The following is a 23,200-nucleotide window of genomic DNA, read 5'->3' as shown; positions in this document are numbered from 1 at the left end:
GGATCTCACCAGTTAAATGGTTGTCAATTGCACTGGAGTGTTCAATCTTGGTCAAGTTTCCTAAAGTGGAAGGGTAGAACCTGTTAGAAGGTTTATGGACATCTTCAGCACATTGAGATTCATTAAATTCCCAATTTCTGGAGGAATTGAACCAGAAATTTGATTTATCTGGAGGGAGAGGATCATCAGCTTTGTCAAGTTCCCTAAAGTGGAAGGAATAGAACCTGTTAGAAGGTTGTCTGACAGATCAAGATTGTTCAGATTCATTAAATTCCCAACTTCTGGTGGAATTGAACCAGAAATTTGATTGCTGAAGAGGTACAAAAGTGTAAGGTTTCTCAAATTACCTAAAGCAGGAGGGATTGGACCTGTCAGACTATTATTCCACAACAACAACTCTACCAAATTCTTGAGATTTCCTAATTGTGCAGGAATTGAACCAGAAATTTGATTGCTGTAGAGGTACAAAAGTGTAAGGTTTCTCAAATTACCTAAAGCAGGAGGGATTGGACCTGTCAGATTGTTATGTGACAACTCCAAGTCAACCAAATTCTTGAGATTTCCTAATTGTGCAGGAATTGAACCAGAAATTTGATTGCTGTAGAGGTACAAAAGTGTAAGGTTTCTCAAATTACCTAAAGAAGGAGGGATTGGACCTGTTAGATTGTTATGTGACAACTCCAACCTAACCAAATTCTTGAGATTTCCTAATTGTGCAGGAATTGAACCAGAAATTTGATTGCTGTAGAGGTACAAAAGTGTAAGGTTTCTCAAATTACCTAAAGCAGGAGGGATTGGACCTGTCAGATTGTTATTGTACAACATCAACCCAACCAAATTCTTGAGATTTCCTAATTGTGCAGGAATTGAACCAGAAATTTGATTGTTGTAGAGGTACAAAAGTGTAAGGTTTCTCAAATTACCTAAAGCAGGAGGGATTGGACCTGTCAGATTGTTATTGTACAATGCCAACTCAACCAAATTCTTCAGATTCCCTAATTGTGTGGGGATTGAACCAGAAATTTGATTGCCAAAGAGGTAGAGGATCTGGAGATGTTTACACAGGCTGATTTGAGATGGAATTTTCCCAGTGAGTCGATTGATCGGGAACTGAAGGGAGATGAGTTTGGTCCAGTTAGTGAAGAAACTTGGAGCTAGTTCGCCTCTTATTTCATTAGATGAGATGTCAATCACAGTAATGTGAGAGAGGTTAGCTAGTGAAAGAGGTAAAATGCCAGAAATATAATTCATGGAGAGATCAAGGGAAGCAAGTTTTGAAAGAGAGCTGATATGAGCTGGGATGGTTCCAGTGAGGAAGTTGCCACTGAGATTAAGATGGAGGAGGTTTGGAAATGAGGGGAAGCTCAAGTTATCTAGCTTACCTTGCAAGCCCGCATTAGGTAAGCTTATCTCTGTTACACTTCCGAGACCGTTGCATGAGATCCCAATCCATTTGCATGGAGAGATTGTTATGGTTCTAGCATCAGTGGAAGGAAGCAACCATGAATGGAGAGCTTGTGATTGCAGGAGGCTATCTTTCCATTTCATTAGAGCCACTGCTTCTCTGAAGGTGGATGTTGTAACTGCATTGGAAGAAAGAAAGGCTGCCAATATAAGCAGAAGAGAGAGGGAGAAAGATGTTTCAATGGCCATTGCTGTTATAGCTTATGTTGTGAAAAAAAATGGATATGTTTTATTTATAGTCGAAGGTTTGATACTGTTTTCGAGTCAGTCAAATCATCCATAGTTCTTCTCCAATGATAAAACAAAGGCCGAATCGAGCACAAGCTATTCTGTATGAATGCTTGAAAAGTTCAGCAGAAGTCGAGAATAGGTAGATTTGGTCTTCCTTTCCAGGCCGGCTTTTCTTCTAACTACTATAGAATAAGCATATCCTATTATAATTTGTGTTGGACCAACTTTCATTTGTGGGTCCATATCCACAATATAAGGTCCTTCGTGTTCAGTCAGCATCTATAAAAAATCAGACCTATCCAGACCATAGGTGGGCCACACACTACGAGGAACAGTTGTGATGGGGACACCCACTTCTAAATACCTTCAGATTTTGTACGAGGCTCCTGTATTTTGTATTATCATCCAATCCATTCATAAGATGAGCCCCACAAGGATGGATGTTGTCATGAAACTTTAGGTCATTCCAAACTTAGGCGAGCCTCACAATGTGATTTTATTGGTTTTAGGCAGGAGTTTACAGGTGTGGCCTGCCTGAGTTTTGGGTTGAGGTGAGTTTTCAGCGCCAAGAAGGTGATGGGGGCAGACGTGGTGGATGGCACGGATGTCAAGAAAAGATTATGGGGCCCACCTTGAGTCAGTCAAATCATCCTCAGTTCTTCTTCGAACGACAAAACGAAAGGCCGAATCGAGCACAAGCTATTTTGTATGAATGCTTGAAAAGTTCAGCAGAAGTCGAAATGTAGATTTGGTCTTCCTTTCCAGGCCGGCTTTTCTACTTGCTATTATAGAATATAAACGTATCCTATTATAAATTGTGTTGGACCAACTTTCATTTGTGGGTCCATATCCACAACATAAGGTCCTTCGTGTTCAGCCGGCATTTATAAAAAAATCAGACCGATCCAGAACATAGGTGGGCCACACACCATAGGGAACAGTTGTGATGGGGACACCCATTTCTAAATACTTTCAGATTTTGTACGAGGCACCTGTGTTTCGTACATGTCATCCAATCCATTCATAAGATGAGCCCCACAAGGATGGATGTTGTCATGAAACTTTAGGTCATTCCAAACTAAGGGGGCCACACAATGTGATTTTATTGGTTTTAGGCAGGGGTTTACAGGGTGTGGCCTACCTGAGTTTTGGGTTGAGTTGAGTTTTCAGCGCCATAAACGTGATGGGGGCAGACATGATGGATGGCATGGATGTCAAGAAAAGATCATGGGCCCACCATCCATCCATTTTTTTATAAAGATCAAGTTAGGGTATGAGCCCAAACATGAGACAGATCCAAAACTCAAGTGGACTGCATGACTGGAAAAGCGAGGATTGAATGTTCACCATGGAAACATTCCTGGGGCTACAAGTTTTGAGTCAGGCTAATAGTTTTGTATTTTTCAGTTCATCCCTGTAGGGAGGACCTCATGAACGGTATGAATGGAATATAACCCCATTAAGGTTTCAACGCTAGGCTTTTCCCTATATGCTTTTATCCGTGACAGCCTACTTGAGTTTTGGATATGCCTCCTTTTTTGGAGCATGTTCCAACACGATTCGGGGAATAGGATGGACGGAGTGGATTTCTCACTAATATCAGTGTGGACGGGGCTTGGACTGGATTGACGGGGCTACGACTTAAATTTCAGGCCTTTTCTAAATCAGGCTGGGCTTGGACTTAAAAGCCCACAAGCCTGTTGGGTTAGCCAGCCGTTGGAGTTTAAAAATTGCAATTTGAAATTTCTTCAACATCTTACATCAGAGCAGGGAAAGTTTAAAGAGGACGGAAATGTTATTTCACGCATAGGCAAAAGTGTTGCCGGCTAGGTTGGGCCCCACTTCGTGTTTATTTGAAATTCATCCTGTGACACGTTTGCCTGATTTTTTGTACTCACACCTTAAAACGTTATGAGAAAAGGATGGACGGCATGGATAAACAGATACATCATGGTGGGCCTGCCCACAAAACCGCCCATTCGTGGCTAGAGACGGGCGAGGTAGGACGCAATCTGCATCCGTATAATTCCACATTAGGCTCAAGGCCCCAAAAAATCAGCCCCATTCGTGTGTTCTAGGTACACCACGTTATTAGAAATAGTGTACAATACAATACTCACCCTTCAAACTGTTTACCTTTGCCCACCTGAATAATGAATGAGTATGATATATGCGCCTTAGGCATAAATTCTGGTGGGGTATGTAATAGGTGGAGTGGATTTTATATAATCATCAAGGTGGGCCCTGTAAATATCAAGTGTGTACATTTCTCCCAATTGTTTTCCTTGGTATAGCCTACCAAAATCATAGGTCATATTGAGTTCTTAGCCACAGGCATGATGTAGGTTTACACATTTAATGGTTGGAGTGAATCTTACATACACACGGATCCCTTAAAACAATGATACGCCTGCAAAGGCATTTCCGTACACACATCACAGCGGGTAACTGTCTTAAGAATATATTCTCATGTGATTTTTGCAAATCTGGTTGCAGTTTGGGTAGGCTCCACCTTAGTGTTGATTTGAAATCCACTTGAACCATAAAGGTCTACCACACCATGTTAAGCAATGGCCTAAAAAGCTTCATTAGAGGTTGTTTGGCACCATGGATTTGGGGGGATTTGAGGGTATTTCAAATCCCCTGGTTATTTGGCACCCACCTAAAGTAACAGCGGGAGGGGGTTTCAAATCCACAATGAGAGCTTGGCTTACCTCTAAAATCCATTCAAGAGTTGCATTTGTAACATGACTATTATTCACATGACTTACTAATGATGTCCCAGAATAATTAGATTATCAATTGTATCACTGTAATTACTTAGTATGATGATCAACACTATCCAAACATTGTCCATGTAAATCAACGGTTAATAATGGTTGGTTAGTCACTTGGACATGATTTTGTAGTTGTGGCCCATCCAAGACCTATAATTTCATCACTTTCAGGCAAAGTATATATTTCAGCAGGCTTATTGCAACCATTGTGTTAACCATTACATAGTTCACTAATTAGGTATATTAAAGCTGATTTAGTAATTAAATTCAAGCCCATGTGAATGTACCATGCATAACTACTTTTGGATTAAAGTTTGATTCCCAATCAAGGTGCCAAACAGAATAAGAGAATTTCAAATCCAGGGGTTCCAAATCCACGCTCCCAAACAGGTATAATGCTCACCCACAATTTCCCTTAGTGTTGCTCACCTGTATCAAGGATGGACTTGATTTTTGCACCTGTGCCTAAATATTGGTATGGCTGTTAGAGTATATTTTATATAATAATAGGAAGTGGACCTTGTAAGAATCAAGGGTGGACATCTCTCTTGCAATTGTTTCCTCTGGTGTGGCCCTCCTAAATCATAGCTTGGCTTACTTTTTGGCCTTTGCCTAATGTAGGATTACACATCAAATGGTCAGAGTAAATTTGAGCGTACACATCACAGTGGGCCCCATAAAAAATCAAGGGTTTTCTTTTGTTGTTTTCTATTTGTCAAAAGGCTTTGAACAACTGAGAGAGGTAGGCCCACCCAATTTTTTTATGGGCCTACCAAAATATGATAGGTAGAATCCACTATGACCAATAGATATATAATTTTATGTTACCGCCATAGTTAAAAACGCATGATGACCCATGATTTAGGTGGGTCACACCAATGGAAACAGTTAGGAGAGATATGTCCACCCTTGATATTTACAGGGTCCACCACAATGATTATATAAAATTCACTCCAAAACTTAGGTCCCATTCATTATTCAGGTGGGTCACATGAAAGGAAACAGTTTGGAGGGTAAGTATTGCCTTGTACATGGTTTCCAATCTTGTAATCCACCTAAACATTGGACAGGGCTGTTTTTTGGTCCATAAACTTAGGGTAACACACTTAATTGTCAAGGTAGATTTCACGTAAAAACCTTAGTGAGGTCCACCCAAGCATAAAATCCCCGCCAATTGGACTTTCTTGTTTTTTTAAAAAAAATAAAAGAGCCTAAAATACGGGACGCGGATCTCCTGCGAAAGGCTTTAACATGAAGATACTGCGCAAGGATTCTAGGTGGGGCCACTGTGATGTTTATGAGAAATCCAATCCGTCCATCTATTTTTTTATATCATTTTAGGACATGTGAGAAACACTAAGGTAGATCCAAAACTCAAATCGACCACAAGAGATGAAAAAGTGGGTATTTAGTTTTCACTGTGGAAATATTTATATGGCCACAAAAGTTTTGTATCGGTCAAAGTTTTCAGTGTTTTCACTTCATCCCAGTAAAAATGACCTTGTAAACGGTTTGGATGGTATACGAACATCAAGGCGGAGCTTAAGAAGGTTTTGATGGTAGGAATTCCTCTTCCCACTGTTTCATCTTGTATAGCCTAGTTGAGTTTTGGATCCTCCTGAATTTTAGTCACATATCCTAAAATGAGTTTGAAAAACTGATGGACGGGTTGGATTTCTAATAAACATTACGATGGACCCCAACTTGCATCCCAGAGTAGGAACTTCCTGCGAAAGCGTTTTGCAGGAAATCCCGTCCTAAAATACGGTGATTTGAGATATGCAGACACTCAGAAATTGCTTGTGGCATTCATAATTCAAATTAAACCAAGCAAATTGTGGAAACCACTGTTGCTAAGTTACAGTCCGAAAATCAGATTAGTTGAGCAGTCCAAGCCCCTGATTCGTTGATGCTTGTTTGTTGAAACCATTGGATATTTTTCATTTTTTAGCCATTCCAATAAATTTCCACAAATCTGATAGTTAATCAAATAAGCTTAACTTTTGGTTCGTCTTTATTTTTTTTTCCAATGCATCTTGATTTGGTTTATATGTTGTGCAAGGTTGTTTGTTGGGTGAACCTCGGCTTAATTGGACTACAAATGCCAAATGTCTAAGCCAATATCTGAATGCCAATGGCCTTTCGAAGAAGGGAGAAAACTAATATGCATTTCAACAGCAAAGAATCTGGATTCTGGTGAGTTGTTGAATTTGAATATTGCATTCATTAGAACATGTTAAATGGTGGCAAATTCTAGTGTTTGGAGTTCTCTTTTGTATTTTTCCAATACAAATTTGAATATTGCATTCATTAGAACATGTTAAATGGTGGCAAATTCTAGTGTTTGGAGTTCTCTTTTGTATTTTCCAATACATGCAATCTGTTTGCATGGAACACTACCACCAGCATAGAGGGTATGGATCAGAGGCAAATGGTTGGCTCATCCAATTGGAGGTAAGACGGCTTCAAAGTAAAGAAACCATAGGTTCTAGCAGAAAAGTGAGAATTTTAGGTCTTGTTTTAGCACTACCACAAACACTCAATCAGTTCAAACAATAATTTACAACAGAACTGATAGTTCACTGATATGCAGAAGTTTCATGCTCTCTGTTCTTTCTTCTTTTGATTTCCATGTGTTGTATCTTCCTAACATGGTGCATGAAAAATATTTTGTATGGCATGATCTTACTCTGAATTCACTTTGTGCAGAATGTTAGATTCCTAGCCAACTTTAATACAGAAGCCGGGATTATCATCGAAAGAAGCAAGGTGAATATCGAAATACTTTTTACATGCTAACATAGGCAGAAAGTAATTTCACACGAGATATTATACAATGCAGGGGCTGAATTTTGCACAGTGATGGGTTTTCTGTACAAATGGGGTCCATGGTTCAGCAGTCCAAACTGTTTGTACAATGCACGGGCTGAAATTTGTAAGATGATGGATTTCTGTACAAATGGGGTCCATGGTATTTCGCCAATTGAAACTGCAAGAGCAAGGTTTTTGCAAATTATTGTGGACCATTTCATTAATGAGCATGTGATTCTAGGATGAAGGAAGGGTATTTCGCCAATTGAAACTGCAAGAGCGAGGTTTTTGCAAATACGATCCACATTGATTTCACCACAAATCTCTACTACAAACATCATATGCAAGAAAGTGGTCAGATTACCATATCATTGATCAGGAAACGTGTGTTTCTCTTCACCTCAAAACTGTTTTTGCAAATTCTTCTGAGGTAGATTATAGTTCCCAAGGAAAGGTATTACTCAACCTTTACACATTTATAGGCTTCTGAAACATGTTGTTATTTTATTCCACTTTGTTTTCTTCACCTTATGTTTTAATGTTTTAGCTTCTAGGACCATGTACATTTAAAAGAAGGGAACTGGCAACTTCTCTGTCCACGCCCATCAACTGAAACGAGAGCATGTATTAGTAGTTTTGATGATACATTTGCGTAACTGCAACCTCAACATTTCAACATGAATGTTTTGAGGTGACTCTAGTCGACAAAGGACCATGTTTCTTCTTTGTAATTGTGCATTCGGGGGATTATTCCCTTTTCTGTCAAACTGGTCCAAAATTGTTATTCTGCTCATTTTATCTAAGAGCTGAAACAAGCAGGCCATCATTTTTGTGCAGGCCTCTTTTTTCTTCCTAGAGAAATTCTGCTTTCGGATGCATTTGAATGCTTGATCGAATTTTCACGGTACTCTGTAGCAGCACCTCATTCACTGAGGTTTATTTGTTCATGTTCTGAATAGTCTTCCTAGTTCTTTGTAGTTCTCGTTCTCTTCACAGGTTTTTCAGTCCTCTTGGCATTTCACCTGTGATTGGATTCGTTGGTTTGGGATTTTTTGAGCAATGCTTCCCTGCGGTACTTCAGTTATTTGCAATTAGCTTTTTAAGTCCATGACATTTGTAATTTCCTGTTTTGTTTGTTAATGGCATTTGAGATCATTTAATCCTTTTTCTTTTTCTTTTTGCTCTGATTTTCTCTCTCTATAAATCTTTCTCAATTTCCTTTTATCTTTATGAATTGATATATACAACCACCCTGACTGGTAGACTCACCCTTTCTTTTCTTTTTCTTTTTTTTTTCTTTTTTCTTTTTGCAATAGAATAGTACAGCTTTGTACTATGTTAATAGTGGCACGCTTAATGTTGCTTGTTTGACTTAAACACCACACCAAACGTACATCCACTCAAAAAACTGAAACTTGGCAGGAAACAATGATATGTGAGGTGCCTAACTATTTCTTCAGTTTGAGTTGAAATTTATAGTAAAATTGATACTTCACTTCCATAAATGTCTTAGTGCTTGATGTTGAAACCATCCCATCAAGTTTTCTATCATGACTACAGCAAAAAGTTTTCGCACAATGTTAATATCATTTTTTCTATTACTGATTTCGTAATATGGGAACTCATTTGCTGTTTAATTCTTTTGATTTGGTGTTGGTTTACCCATGGCCAGCACCAGCCCCAACAGAGTAACTCAAACCTGAGCTCGAAAAACTAGCTAGGCCCGAACTCGATCCTGCCCAGCCCAAATTTGGTAAAATCACTATTTTCCACTTACATGTTGTTAATATATCCTTTGATCAAGTGGGGCACACATATACAATGAAATAGATGTCCAGAGAAGTGAAACCAGTGGTGCGCATTCCCGGAGAATGGGTTGCTGTCTAACGGATGACTAGAATGGTATATTTATAGGAGCAAATGAAATTAGGTGAGTCGAAAATGACTTGAGCCCAGGCCCAAACCAAAATCTGAAAGGCCCAAGCTTTGCCCATGGGCCAAGCTAGTATTTTAAAGCTGGATTCAGAGTAGAAATGGGCTCATGGAGTGACTTTTAGAGTCAAGTGTCCATTTTGTTGGGTGAGTGGGGCATGAATTTATGGGTTTGATTTTAATTGCAAGCTGGTTTGTTTGGGCTTTTCAAGCCTAGTATACCACAAGGTTTTATTTTGCATAGCCCACGCATATGAAATTAGAGCCAGCAATAGTCTTTGACCCTGTCAGCACATGGAAGGGATGACTTGCACTAGCTAACTAATCATTATGTGGGACAATCATGCATCATATCCGCCCCATCCATCAGTTGGGCCGTCACATTCTCACCGTAAGTCCTGTAGATTCAGTGAAATCATTCCTGAAAACTTTAAATTCACATGGTTTGGCCAACATGAGTATTAAGAGAATTTAATAATCTTGGTACGAAACGTCAGATGAGTGGATTGGATGGTCCATACGCACAAAAGTGGACATCACATATAACTTGGAGTATTATAATAATGAGACTTCTTATCTCAGCTATTTCCCATGGTGTCTACCGACGGTTGAATCAGCCTGATTTTTGGCCCGAGTCCAAATAAAGAGCAGCACACCTGATTGACGGGGTGGATGTCATCCACATGAGCTTGAGCCAACCTACAGGAAAGAGTGGAGATTGAATATCTACTGTTGAAACATTCATGATTGACGGGGTGGATGTCATCCACATGAGCTTGAGCCAACCTACAGGAAAGAGTGGAGATTGAATATCTACTGTTGAAACATTCATGTTGAGGATCATGACAAATCTATTCAGTCCATCTGTTTTCTTAGTGAATGGCCCAAAAATGAGGCAGACCGAAGCTCAAGTGAGCCCACATGACAGGAAATAGTGAAATTGAACGTCCACCCTTGAAACATCTTGGGGCCGTTTTGAACTTCAGATCTGCCTCATTTTTGGGTCCATTCCCCCAGATTGACTGGAAAATGGATGGACGGAATGGACTTCTCACGAACATTAAGGTAGGCCCCAAGTACAGTTTGAGTTAGGATGGCAAGGTCAATCAATGGTCGAGCCAGAGTCCGGTGGACATTTAAGCATAGAGGGTGGGGGTTGCTTGACCGTACAATGAGGTTGGTGACAAATCTATCCATCTATTTTCCACCTCGTTTAAGGCATGGATCCAAAAATGAGGCCGATCTAAAGTTCAAGTAGGCAAAACGACTGTGAAAGTATGGGAATTAAATGTCCGGGCCGATGAAACAGCCGTAAGAGTCGCACAATGTTTTTGACAAAGCTGCCAAGTCCGTCTATTTTGGAAGCTCATTTCATGCATGGCTTAAAAATGAGGACGATACCAATCTCCAGTGGGCCCACAATAAGAAACGGTGGGATGGAATTCTCACCATTGAAACATCTTGGGGCATCCTCAGCCCACTTTCAGTTTTTGATCTGCCACATTTTTAGGCCCACGACCTAAATGAGCTGGAAAAATAGATGTATCAGTCAATTTCTCACAAACATTAAAGTGGCCCAATGTATGATCAAGACTAGGGTAGCACGACAATCAATGTGAGAGTGAGAGATTCTAGGATCTCCTCTTTTGCGGGGAGCACTGAGATTTCAAAAAGTGAGCCCTAGGACCATATGAGCTTTGGCTCAGATTCTACTATTAGAGTCAAGTCCCATCTTTTGTTGAGAACAACGAGTTCCAAGCAATGGGCTCCAAGCAATGGGCCTTGGGACTGGATTGGCATGGGCGCATTTTCTACTTTATAGTCAAGTCTCTTGATAGGATCTGGAGTTTGGACAGGGATTTTAGAGTCAAGTTCGCTTTTTTCATTAATGTTGCCAAATTCTAAGTAGTTGGGCCTGGGACTTTATATGAGCCCACAATTTTTACTGTTTTGTTTGAGCTTGTCATGTCAAAGTCTTAAGTATTTATTTTGCACAGCCCAGTCTTAAGTAGAACAATAAATTAGGCTGGCAATGGGCCTGTAACTCTAGTCAACCCATTAGCCAACTAACACCGAGCTTGCTTCTAACTTGGGCTCAGGTGTACTTATTGGGCTATGCTTTGGTTTCAGCCTGAAAACAAAGGCTATTGAGGTAAATAAATCAGGCTATGGCTGACTCATTCCTATATCAAACCGTTTCTAGGATGCATGTAAGTGTTAACAAAAAGTACCAATTCCCAAATATTACAAAGTTATTAATGGGCTTGAAATACAAGCCCTTAAGTAAATGGGTTGAAGGAGTGGTGCTTGGGCCTAATGATTTGTTATCAAGTGGGGCTACATGTTAAATTCTAAACCCAATTAATAAACTGGTGAGGATCAGGTCACGGATCCATGGGTTGTACCGCTGTTTGGGGTTTGAATGGTTGATGTGTTTCGTATAGGGCCACTAACCCCAAACTAGTCCCTCTCTCTGCCACTCCGCATAAATTGTGGATGTGTGTGATCTTTGTAGAGGTGATGGTGATGATGACAAAGAGGAGATGAGCTCCCCAGGATGCCTTTCCATCATCACTTCAAGTACCATGACACCCAAGCTATATACGTCGCATCTTTCAGTCACACTCATCGTATATGCAAGCTCTGCAAAAAGGAAGAGAGTTTAGTCATGTTCTTTCTCTTTGTTAATCATCAATAGCTAAAGTCTTAAGCATATATCAAACTCACAGGGGTTTCTTAATCTAGGTTTCATATCTTCTAGGTTATTTTGCTTGTTAACCCCAAGGCATCTCTACAAATTGTGCATACGCCAATTGCCATGTGCGTGGCACATCTGGGGGTTGCATAAGATGTGCTAAACTCTTAGATGATCTTGCGAGTAAGTTAGGATGGTCTACCTAGAAGGCATGCCACATGCATACATTGAGTGTGTACAATTGGCATTTTTTTCCCAAAACTATCCATTGTTTTCATGTGTTGGTGGCCTGCCTGATGAGAGGACCAGATTAATCATTGTGTTGGGTCATTTGCATGGTTAGGCCTACCTATATGTATGCCTCATATATCCCAAACACATGAGAAGTTGGCGTGTGTAATCTAGAGTGTATCGATGCATCTATGGGTATCGTTGTATCTACACATTTCATTGGCAAGGATTGGGTGATATGGGCATGTTTCAAGAATTTCCAATCTTGGAACTTCTTTTGTTTGTGTGGGGCATTCACTGTGTGCGGCGTCACATCAACAGTTTGGATCATAGAGACGTCTAACCCTTGTGCAACGGAGTTACCCAGCCCTTATGCATCATTTCACATTTGCTCGTATGGGCTAGAAGCAATGAACTTTTTCAATCATTTATTAAATAGTGATGACTCATACATCTATACTTGGTATCCATGTAAATCTATCCAGACCATCTGAAAATATGGCCCGAGCATATCCCAAAATTACACTTATTGGAGGATTCTATACATCCAATTGGTGGCCAACAAATGGACAGCTATGGAAAATGGAGAGCGCCACAAATTTAATAGCTGATAACATATGGTTAAGTTGGTTGGGTAACATGAATCCTGGTCAGTCTTACCATGCAGCCACATTACTTCCATCATGCATAATGTAAAAAATGATGGACATCAAGTGCAGCAAAGGAAAAACATTCTTAACAGTATCTTCATTTGCATGGTTTATATATTAGTTTTAAGTACTCACAGATGCTTTACAATTTTTTAGTTAAACAAAGTTGGGGATTTCAACAATACAATCCCTTTTATGTTTCTTTGCAAGGCCTCTTACGACTGTTGGATTAAGGAACCTTCCAGTTTGCCTAGAGTGCCACATTTGACAACAAAATGATAACTCATGCACAAACTTTACTATGTATTTTCCAACAAAAAATAGAAAATCTTACGAAAAATAAAAGACCAGCTGCTAACAAAACTATTAAAGCATGGAGAATGAATTAGCAACTAACCTGGAGCGATGTATCCATAACTGCCTGCAAGCGTGCTCCAATTAGATGAATCGGGTATCAACAATCTGGCAGTGCCAAAGTCAGGGACACAGGCCTCAAATTCTGAATTCAACTGAACGTTATTGCATCATAGGTCTCGATGGACAATTGGCCGAGTGCAATCATGGTACATGTAAGATAATGCATGGGCGACACCTTTAATAACCTTCACCCTTATATTCCAGTCCAACTGTGCAGCTAATTCATCGTTGCTTAGGATGTTAGCTAAGCTTTCCCTTTCCATGTAATCATAAACTAGAAATGAGAATTAAGCATGGGAAAAAAAAAACCATAAAGCTTCACAATGTTGCGATGGCAGATTTCTGTTAATGCTCGAATCTCATTTGTAAAACTTATTTTATCAATTTGATCTGCACCTTTGAAGGGATGAAGTTTCTTCACAGCTACTTCCTGGCCCGACGGTAGATTTGCTTTGTAAACTTTTCCATACCCTCCAGTTCCATTGCAGTATTTGTCGTCAAAACCCTCCATCGCTTCCACGATGTCTTCAAACATAGTAATCCCATCATAATTCCACATTGAAAATGGATTTCTACTACTCCTTTCAAGAACCCCTCTTTTTATTTTTCTTCTTATTTGATAATAAATGGAAGAAAAGTTGATGATTATAAATAAAAAAAAATAAGACCACCAAGAGAGGAAGAACAATGAAGATGACAACTTGAGGGACTTTTCTTGCATCACCATCGCCTGTTGAAGGAGCATTGTAGGGTCTCAAACCTTGCACTTCACCACATAAGCCTTTGTTTCTTATGAATGCCTCTGCGAGGCCTTCTGAAAGGACTTTCCAGGGTTCTGCTGCTACTGCTTCTTCTTCTTCTTCTTCTTCTTCTTCTTCTTTTCTTAATTTATCCAAGGCACATAAGAGGATTGACATAGATGCGCAACGACTGATCGGGCTTTTCAATTATCCAAGGCAACTAAATTATATTCTTAATACCCTCCATTTTAAGTGGCCAAGGGTCAGGATTTTGTGTTCAGAACATCTCTCAGGATGGTGAAGATTGGCAAATTTGGGATGCTAATCCTAACTGAAATAGTTACAAAGCTGTCATTTCAGGATATTTATGGTAGCAGCAGGCCTGACTCAAGTTTCAAACCTCGTTTAGTTTAGTTTAGTTTTATTAATATTATTATCAATTTTGGAAGGTAGTTTCATGGAAAGTTGATTCAGATGATCAATTATCTCACTGATCCAATGTTCTAACTAGCTGATTCATTTACATCATTGTATGGCTAAAGTGAAAAATAATCAAATTCATCCAGAAACCATAAGAGGAAGAAAAAATATCACATTAAACTAACTTGATCAATGAGGAGCTCCCAGTTTGATTAGCCTCAGCAATGACCGGTGTTTACTTACCTGGAATGGACCAGACTGTCGGATTCGTTGGGATCAGAACTCATCACTGAAACAGGATGGGTTTTGGCTGGGACTGAAACTCCTCGGTGAAACGGGTCAGTTCACTAAAAACACAAGTCAACCATTTTATTAAGAACATGCAAGTTCACCAGTCAAAGCTGAAACACAACCTACAATTGTAAGCCAAACATGCTAGAAGGATAATATTGCTAGTTGTTACTAAATAATTTTATCTATAGCAGATTCCTAGGCCAGAATAGGTCAGGGAGTCAAAACATCTATTAGGAAGTTAATAACCAGGCAACACGTGAACATCAGATTGATGTTTAACAGCAGCATCAGTTATAACTTGTAAATGCATCAGGTATATAAAAAGTATGTAATGCTAACAAAAAGACGAAAGCGACAACTGAAAGTTCATAGAATTTGCAACATCTTGCAGGCCCTAAACCCATGATTTGAGTAGCGAAATGAAAGATGATGCATCTAGTTACAAATGAGGGGGGAAGTGATAAAGTCCCTTGATATACATTGATACACCACACTCTAAGAGCTTAAGCTTTTAGAGTAAATGGTTGTTCAACATGGTATCAGAAGAATGCTATGTATTGTGTATGTGGTTAGTGGCCCCTTTTAGTCCATTTAGTGTAAGTGCATGTGCACACTTCCCTCTTCTCCTGCGGTGTACTATATGCTTTATTATAATAAAATATTATGTGTTAGGGAAAGCAAGCCTAACACAACATCTCTCCCAAACTCTCCTTCTTCTTCTTCTTCTCTCTCAATATTCTCATCTCTTCTTCACATTATCATCATCAAATCATTCTCTACTATTATCTGTTAGGCTGTTAGCTACCAAAAAACCTGGATGCAGGTGGTCCCAAATGGATTGGCAACGTAACAAAAATATTACTGGTTGGACAATCTTAGCTGTCCAACTGCCCACCTACAAATGAGTGGTAGAAAAAAAAAATGGTGGAAATGGACAGCACTCCTTACGAAATAGTTCAATTGGAAAGGTATAGATGAAAGCAAAGAGAAAATGATTCTCCTTTGGTTTTCTGTATTTCAGACAACCTTAAGAGGTTGAATATATAGAGATATACAACATCTATATAAGGAAAAAGATAAAACAAGAATCAACTATACAATGAAAAAGATAAAATCAGAATCAATTATCTATACATGGAAACAAGACACGTTTCCTGTCTAACAATAGATTCATCTCGTCTAGCAAATTTTAGGATATGATCCATCCATGGTGGGTCCATGAGATGAACAGTCCAGATCAAGGACTGGTATGACCTCTCCAATTAGTGTTATTACACCTGATAAGGAAATTAGTGTGCTGCACACAGGTTTAACTTCTCCCATAAGAAAGTGGCATAATAGGAGACATCAAAAAAAAAAAAAAAAACACATAACTTAGGGGGTTATTGGGAACATTTTAACCTTGGAAATGAAATTGCTTTTCGTGGAAACCCGCTTTTTCTCCATTTGCCAAAAAAAAAAAAGATAGTTTTGCAAACTGATTTCCATTTCTCAGATTTTCCTTGAAAAACTTTGCAGATTCATCTCTCCCAAAAAAGAGACGTTGATGACTTCTAAGGCAAAGAAGATAACATGAGGTGACAAAACATGGAATCCTTGTAAAATTGGAATCCAAAAGAAACAATGGAGAAAAGAGGAAACTAGGGTTTCAATTTCCTGATGATTTCAGGTTAATTCATATCCCCATTTTAGTAGTCATCCTTCCATTCAAACACATGAAAAGAAAAGGAAAAATAAAAAATAAAAACTAGAAGCATAACGTGAAATACAGACACAAATCTTTCCACAGTATACAGAAACTTTCATTTCTAAAAAGATTGTCCCAATTGTTCAGCGATCTATAGACCATTGGTGTGTTGCAGCCCACAGTCAATGGACCATGCACCCCTTAAAAATAAAAAATAAAAATAAAAACTCCTCGATTAGATGATCCCCCACTATTAGGCTTGGAACTTGCCTTAGTCAGAATGTGAACCGTTGTTGTAATTCACTTCTTAACCGTCTATTTATAGCTCACAAATCTCTAATCCACATCGAGTGTAGAGATAGCACGAAAACGCATGAAAAAAAAAAAAAATTAATCATCAAAGAATGATTAAGCAGAGTATCCAAACCCAACTAATGCATAAAAACCGAATTGAGCTTCCAAAATTGGAGAAATATTAAAAAAGCGAGTAGGATAGATTACGTACACTTGCGAATACGGCTAGCGGGATAAGCGCAAGAAGCGCATCGGCTCTTCTGAAGATGAAAGCTACGGAGCCCGCACCGCACGCAAAGAGTATGTGTCTTCTTCCTTCTCTTCCCAAAGCTCCCATCCCTTTCCCCTTATAAATTAAAATGGAAATTCGTTATTTTCTTTCTTTCTTTTCTTTTTCCTTACATGAGGAAATGGAAGATGATGAGATTAGAGTTAGAGATTAGCGAAATTACCATATTAGGCTTCGATGAAACTGTGTTCTTCTCGGTCGCCCCTTTGGAATGGGAGATGAGAAACCTGCAACCTTTCTCCAACCCAACCACTCTGATGCTCTCTTTGGCCGTTTATATTTTGGTGTCCAAAGCTCTATTGGGCTTCGGGCCAAGCCCACTTTCGACTCAAACTTGGTTTGTCTTGGCCAGGTTTGGGCCGGGCCTATACTTATGACCCATGGCCCATACCAACCCAGCAGAGTAACCAAAATCTGAGCCCGAAATTGGTTAGGCCCGAACTCGATCCTGCCCAGCCCAAATTTGATAAAATCACTATTTTGCATTTAAATGTTTTTAATCTATTTGTTGATCAAGTGGTGAACACATACACAATGAAATAGATGTCCAAAGAAGCGAAACTAGCTGTATGCATTCATGGAGAATGGGTTGTTGTCTAGGGGATGACTAGAATGAGATACTTATAGGAGCAAATGAAATTAGGTGAGTCTAAAATGACTTGAGCCCAGGCCCAAACCAAAAACTGAAAGGCCCAAGCTTTGCCCATGGGCCAAGCTAGTATTTTCAAGCTGGATTCAAAGTAGAAATGGGCTCATGGAGCTTATGCAGGTCACCTTAATTTAAATATTAGGAATGTGGTCCAGCTTTGTTGTGAAATTATGTTATTCCTGAGTGACTCATGTGTCCTTATTACTTTACATAATGGGTGAAGAAAGCAGGCCGCATCAGCTCTCAAATCCTACCAATTATTCATGGAGTAGATTTAGTAGACACTTTGACTTGAGGTATAGTATAATTATCTTGAGTCACATTGCCAGAGTGTGAAGTCGTTGCTCTTTTTTCTCTCTTTTCTTCTTTTCCTTTTCAATTAACAAAACCACAATTGGTACCTTCTCTCGCTAATAAATATACCCATTCTTTTCCTAATAATACATTAGTAGAAAACTATTATTTCAAAAAGGTATAACATCTCCTAAAAGGTAAATTCTTTGGTTTAGAAGACATTCAGTTAGAAGATAACCATCACACATACAATGAAACATTTTTATTCTTTCAACATACCTTTATAACATTTGGGTTTTGATCAACAGTCTTAGAAATCTACTATTTTTTAGGAGAAAGGTAGGAGCACACCACCTGTAACTTTATTGATACAATAAAAACGATATACAAACATTCAAGTGGGAACCACAAAGAAAGAGAAGCTTCAATTGAAAATCTAGATTTTAGATAAACACCAATTCCACATTCTAAAATTACATACATATCATAGCAAAAAAAATACCTTCTCCACATACGATGATTTTCATACAATAAACACACTAATAATGTTCTTGCCACTACACACCTTCAACCTTGATGATTTTCATCCACCCAACTATACCTTAAGATCCATGAGTTGATGTAATGTAAGTGTGTGGAATGGCCCTAGAGAAAAGGAAGACCCACCAATAGACAACTCTTGAGCCACGTGGTGCATGGTTGGCCGAGAGTTTGGATCCGGCCGAATGCATGAAAGTGCCATGGACACCACAAATATGACTTCGTGTGCAACCACAGCTATGGGGTCTGGGAGACGTTGGTCCAACATATACTTTAGCAGTGTATCTTGTCTACTTGGTGGTGTCAGAGAGGAGATGAGCTCCCCAGGATGCCTCCCCATCATCGCTTCAAGTGCCACAATGCCAAAGCTATATACGTCGCATTTTTCAGTTACCCTCATTGTATATGCAAGCTCTGCAACAAGGAAGATGGTTAAGTCATGATCATTTCTCATTCTTAAACGTTAATAGCTAAACTCTTAATTATATATCAAACCTACCTCTATTTCTTAATCTAGATTTCATATCTTCCAAGTTTTTGTGCTTGTTAACCTCAAGACATCTCTATAAACTGCGCATATGCCAAATAAGACATACTCAGCACATCTGAGAGGTGCAGAGAATTGGCCAAAGTTTTGGATGATCCATTGTTTCGTATATATTGTGTACTTTTGGCAATTTTTTCTAAAACTATCCATTGTTTTCACATGGTAGTGGCCTGCTCAATAAAAGAACCAGATTAATCATTGTGTTGGGTCATCTGCATGTTTGGGATTACCTTTATGTGTGCCTTGGGAATCCTAAACGCATGAGAAGTTGGCACGTGTAAACCAAGTCATTGATGTGTATGTAGGTATCATTGTATTTGCACATTTCATCGGCTAGGATTGGGTACTATGGGCATTGTTTCAAGGATTTTCGATCTTGTAACTACTTTTTTTGTGTGTGGGGCATTCACTATGTGGGACATCACATCAACGGTTTGGACCATAGAGCTGTCGAACCCTTGTGCAATGGAGGAAACCCAACCATCCTCTGGGATCTCTTGGCCGAGCATTGAAGCATGCCATATTTCCGTATGCATCACTTCCACATTTATTTCCTTGCGCATCATTTTCGCATTTACTCGTATGGGCCAGAAGCAACGAGTTTTTCAATCATTTCTCAAACAGTGACAACACATCTATTATGCACTTGGAATATCCATGTAAATATATCCAGACCATCTAAAAGCATGGCCCATATTGTAGATGGAATAGGTTCCAAAAATTATAGTTATTGGAGGATTCTATCCATCTAATTGGTGGCCAACAAATGTACAGTTAAGAAAAATGGTCAGCATCACAAATTTAATAGCTGATAAAATATGCATAAGTTAGTTGGGTAACTTGAACTATGGTTAGTCTTACCATGCAACCACATTATCTCTATCATGCATAATGTAAAATGATCGACCACAAGTGTAGCAAAGAAAATACATTCTTAGGTTTATCTTCATTTGCATTATTATATTAGTTTTGACTTTGGGCATTGTAAAAATACAAACCCATGTATGTTTCTTTACAAGGCCTCTTACAACTGTTGGATTAAGGAATCTTCCAGTTGCCCTAGATTGCAATATTTGACAACAGCATGTTAACTTATGCACAATCCTTAGTATGTAATTGCCAACAAAAAATAAAATAAAATAAAAGGGAAAGCTTAAGAAAACATAAAGACCAGTTGCTAATAAAACTTTTAAAGTGTGGAGAATGAATTAACAGCTAACCTGGAGCGATGTATCCGTAAGTGCCGGCAAGCGTAGTCCAATTGGACGAATCAGGTATCAACAATCTTGCAGCGCCAAAGTCAGAGACACAGGCCTCAAGTTCCGAATTCAGCAGAATGTTGTTGCTTGATAGGTCTCGATGGACAATTGGTTGGGTGCAATCATGGTGCATGTAAGATAATGCATGGGCCACACCTTTAATAACATTCACCCTTAGAGTCCAGTCCAACTCTACAGCTCCTCTGTCATTGCTTAGGATGCTAGCCAAGCTTCCCCTTTCCATGTACTCATAGACTAGAAATGAGAATTGAGCATGAGAACAAAAACCATAAAGTTTCACAATGTTGCGGTGACGGATTTCTGTTAATGCTCAAATCTCATTTCTAAAACTTCTTTGATCGGATTGATCCCCACCTTCAAGTGGGTGAAGTTTCTTCACAGCTACAACTTGGCCTGATGGTAGATTTGCTTTGTAAACTTTTCCATACCCTCCAATTCCGATGAGGCATTTGTCGTCGAAACCCTCTGTCGCTTCCACGATCTGTTCAAATACATCAATCCCATCATAATTCCATATTGAAAATGGATTTCTGCTGCTCCTTTCAAGAACCACCTTCTCTTTATTTCTTCGTCTTTGGGAATAAATGGAAGAAACGCCGACGACTATAAATAAAAGAAACAAGGCTGCCAAGAGAGGAAGAACAATGAAGATGACAACTTAGCGACCTTTCCTTGCATCACCATGCCTTATTGAAGGGGCGGTGCAGGGTCTCAAACCTTGCACTTCACCACATAAACCTTTGTTTTTTATGAATGCAATTGCAGGAGCCTTTTGAAAGTTTTTGCTGTTGGGAAGAGGACCTTCCAAAGCATTGTATGAAAAATCAATAGATTGCAAGCTGAACATTGCTTCAAAAGAAGGTGGAATGGAGCCCGACAACATGTTGTGGGAGAGGTTTAACTTTTCCAGCACATGCAATTTCACAAGTTGTGGTGATATCTCTCCATTGAGCAAGTTATGACTGAGATCTAGTAAATCCTGTAAGTATACCAGGTTACCAATTTGAAATGGAATGCTTCCATTGAAATCATTTTCGCTCAATTTCAGATATCGGAGTTTGGAGCAATCCCCTAATTGAGGTGGTATTGGACCACTTAGGCGATTCATTGACAAGTCAAGAACCTCCAAATTGGAGAGTTTTCCAATCTCTTTTGGTACCTGACCAGAAAGTTGGTTATCATTTAAACTCAAGTTGAACAAAGAAGTTAGCCTCTCAAATTCCTTTGGAATCTCTCCTTCTAGATGGTTCGAAGAAAGACCAAGTACTCGTAGCTGCTTCAGCTGCCCAATCTCCCGAGGAATTCTACCAGTGATCATGTTCCCAGATAACTGTAGCCTCGTCAAGTTTTTGCATTCTCCCCAGTTCGGTGAGAGCTCACCAAACAACATGTTGTTGCTGACATCCATGAAATAGAGATGTGGGTATACACCAAAGGCTTCTGATACATTTGCAACGAGCTGATTTCCTTCGAGTCGAACTCTGGTTAAACTAGTGCAATTTCTGAAGCTTTTTGGGATCTCACCAGTTAAATGGTTGTCAAATGCATTGAAGAGTTTAAGCTTGGTCAAGTTTCCTAAAGTGGAAGGGATAGAACCTGTTAGAAGGTTACTCTCAAGCTCAAGCTTATTGAGATTTACCAAATTCCCAATTTCTAGAGGAATTGAACCAGAAATTTGATTGCTGTAGAGGTACAAAAGTGTAAGGTTTCTCAAATTACCTAAAGCAGGAGTGATTGGACCTGTCAGACTATTATTCTGCAATGACAACTCAACCAAATTCTTGAGATTTCCTAATTGTGCAGGAATTGAACCAGAAATTTGATTGTTAGAGAGGTAGAGGACTGTCAGCCTGGTCAAGTTACCTAAAGATGGAGGAATAGGCCCAGTTATTTCATTAGACCAGATGTCAAGCTCTGAAAGGTGAGAAAGGTTAGCCATTGAAAGAGGTAGAACTCCAGAGAGATTATTCATGGAGATATTGAGGGAGACGAGTCTGAAAAGAGTGCCGATATCAGCTGGGATGGTTCCAGTGAGTGTGTTGTCACTGAGATTGAGACGGAGGAGGTTTGGAAATGACGAGAAACTCAAGTTATGAAGCTTACCTTGTAAGCCTGCACTGGGTAAGCTTATCTCTATTACGCTTCCAAGGCCTGCAGGAGATCCCATACCATTTGCATGGAGAGATTGTGTTGGCACTAGCATTAGCAGATGGAAGTGACCATGAATGGAGAGCTTGTGGTGACAAGAGGCTGGCTTTCCATTCCATGAGAGCCTCTGCTTCTCCAAGTGTGGATGCTGCTGCTGTTGTAAAGGCATTGGAAGAAAGAAATTCTAATAATAAAAGAAGAAAAGCAAGAGAGAGAGATTTCTGTATGGCCATGGCTGTTGTTGCTTATGGTCTGTTACTGACTTACGATCGATGGGTATTTATAGGACGTTGATGCTACTCTGGACAAGAACAGCTTGTCTTACTCTTACGAAAAAGGGAAAGAAAAGAAAAGAAAAGAAAAAAGAAAAGAGTTAAACTGATGCATGCGCTGAAAAATATGAATTCCCGTATAAATGCGTGCGCACACGATCTAAACGCTCCAATTTGTGGAACCTAACCTAGATAAGGAATAATAGCTGAAATTAGATCCGTTGGACCTAGGGTTTTCAATGGGCCGGATTAGGTCCGGGCCGAGCTCTGTCCAAACCTGGCGTGTAATTATGAACCTAAGCCCAAATCTAGCTTGGGCCCATGCGGGCTGAAATAGTCTAGCTCGAGTCCGGCCCAGGACAATTACCTAAAGCCCGTCCTGAGTCCGCCCGAGGCCAAACCCTGAATATCTCTGCAGATAAATGGTATTTTGGTGTGTCTCATGTGTAGAGAGAGAAGGAGAGAATGAAAGAAAAGGGAGAAAAGTAGGTTTAGAAAAGATTTTTTGGGCCGGGCCACGTTTATGGGATGTGGAGAG

General features: G+C 39.5%; 3 protein-coding genes and 1 long non-coding RNA gene across 5 annotated transcripts; all 4 read right to left on the bottom strand.

The window, feature by feature from the left end:
• Positions 1–60: 60 nt before the first annotated feature.
• Positions 61–12,491, bottom strand: LOC131240564 (probable leucine-rich repeat receptor-like protein kinase At1g35710). Its single transcript, XM_058238853.1, has 2 exons — positions 11,621–12,491; positions 61–1,583 (listed from the first exon to the last, which is right to left on the bottom strand). The coding sequence occupies exon 2, from the start codon at positions 1,546–1,548 to the stop codon at positions 61–63; it is 1,488 nt and encodes a 495-aa protein (XP_058094836.1). The 5' UTR covers positions 1,549–1,583; positions 11,621–12,491.
• A 3,634-nt stretch (positions 12,492–16,125) lies between these two features.
• Positions 16,126–17,414, bottom strand: LOC131240567 (uncharacterized). Of its 2 annotated transcripts, none has more exons than XR_009168810.1 (3): positions 17,096–17,414; positions 16,851–16,989; positions 16,126–16,685 (listed from the first exon to the last, which is right to left on the bottom strand). It is a non-coding gene; the product is annotated as an uncharacterized LOC131240567 (long non-coding RNA). The 2 variants fall into 2 exon arrangements; XR_009168809.1 differs by having other exon boundaries at positions 16,126–16,549; positions 16,855–16,989; positions 17,096–17,404.
• A 967-nt stretch (positions 17,415–18,381) lies between these two features.
• On the bottom strand, positions 18,382–22,559 carry LOC131239034 (MDIS1-interacting receptor like kinase 2-like). Its single transcript, XM_058236595.1, has 2 exons — positions 20,183–22,559; positions 18,382–18,829 (listed from the first exon to the last, which is right to left on the bottom strand). The coding sequence occupies exon 1, from the start codon at positions 22,557–22,559 to the stop codon at positions 20,901–20,903; it is 1,659 nt and encodes a 552-aa protein (XP_058092578.1). The 3' UTR covers positions 18,382–18,829; positions 20,183–20,900.
• On the bottom strand, positions 18,471–20,746 carry LOC131239035 (MDIS1-interacting receptor like kinase 2-like). Its single transcript, XM_058236596.1, has 3 exons — positions 20,671–20,746; positions 20,183–20,476; positions 18,471–18,829 (listed from the first exon to the last, which is right to left on the bottom strand). Exons 1-3 carry the CDS (start codon positions 20,744–20,746, stop codon positions 18,471–18,473), a joined length of 729 nt encoding a protein of 242 aa, XP_058092579.1.
• Positions 22,560–23,200: the final 641 nt, after the last annotated feature.

The sequence above is a fragment of the Magnolia sinica genome, chromosome 3 (assembly GCF_029962835.1).
Source record: "Magnolia sinica isolate HGM2019 chromosome 3, MsV1, whole genome shotgun sequence".
Taxonomy (NCBI): Eukaryota; Viridiplantae; Streptophyta; class Magnoliopsida; order Magnoliales; family Magnoliaceae; genus Magnolia; species Magnolia sinica.
The sequence above is the reverse complement of the archived record's forward strand: the minus strand, read 5'-3'. Positions and strand labels throughout refer to the sequence as shown.

Coding starts and splice junctions, on each gene's coding strand:
- LOC131239035 (XM_058236596.1), bottom strand. CDS start 20,746: ATGGGATTGATGTATTTGAACAGATCGTGGAAGCGACAGAGGGTTTCG. Junction 20,477..20,670: donor TGCCTCATCGGAATTGGAGG/GTATGGAAAAGT, acceptor TCTCATTTCTAG/TCTATGAGTACATGGAAAGG. Junction 18,830..20,182: donor TTACGGATACATCGCTCCAG/GTTAGCTGTTAA, acceptor TCCTTGTTGCAG/AGCTTGCATATACAATGAGG.
- LOC131240564 (XM_058238853.1), bottom strand. CDS start 1,548: ATGAAATGGAAAGATAGCCTCCTGCAATCACAAGCTCTCCATTCATGG.
- LOC131239034 (XM_058236595.1), bottom strand. CDS start 22,559: ATGCCTTTACAACAGCAGCAGCATCCACACTTGGAGAAGCAGAGGCTC.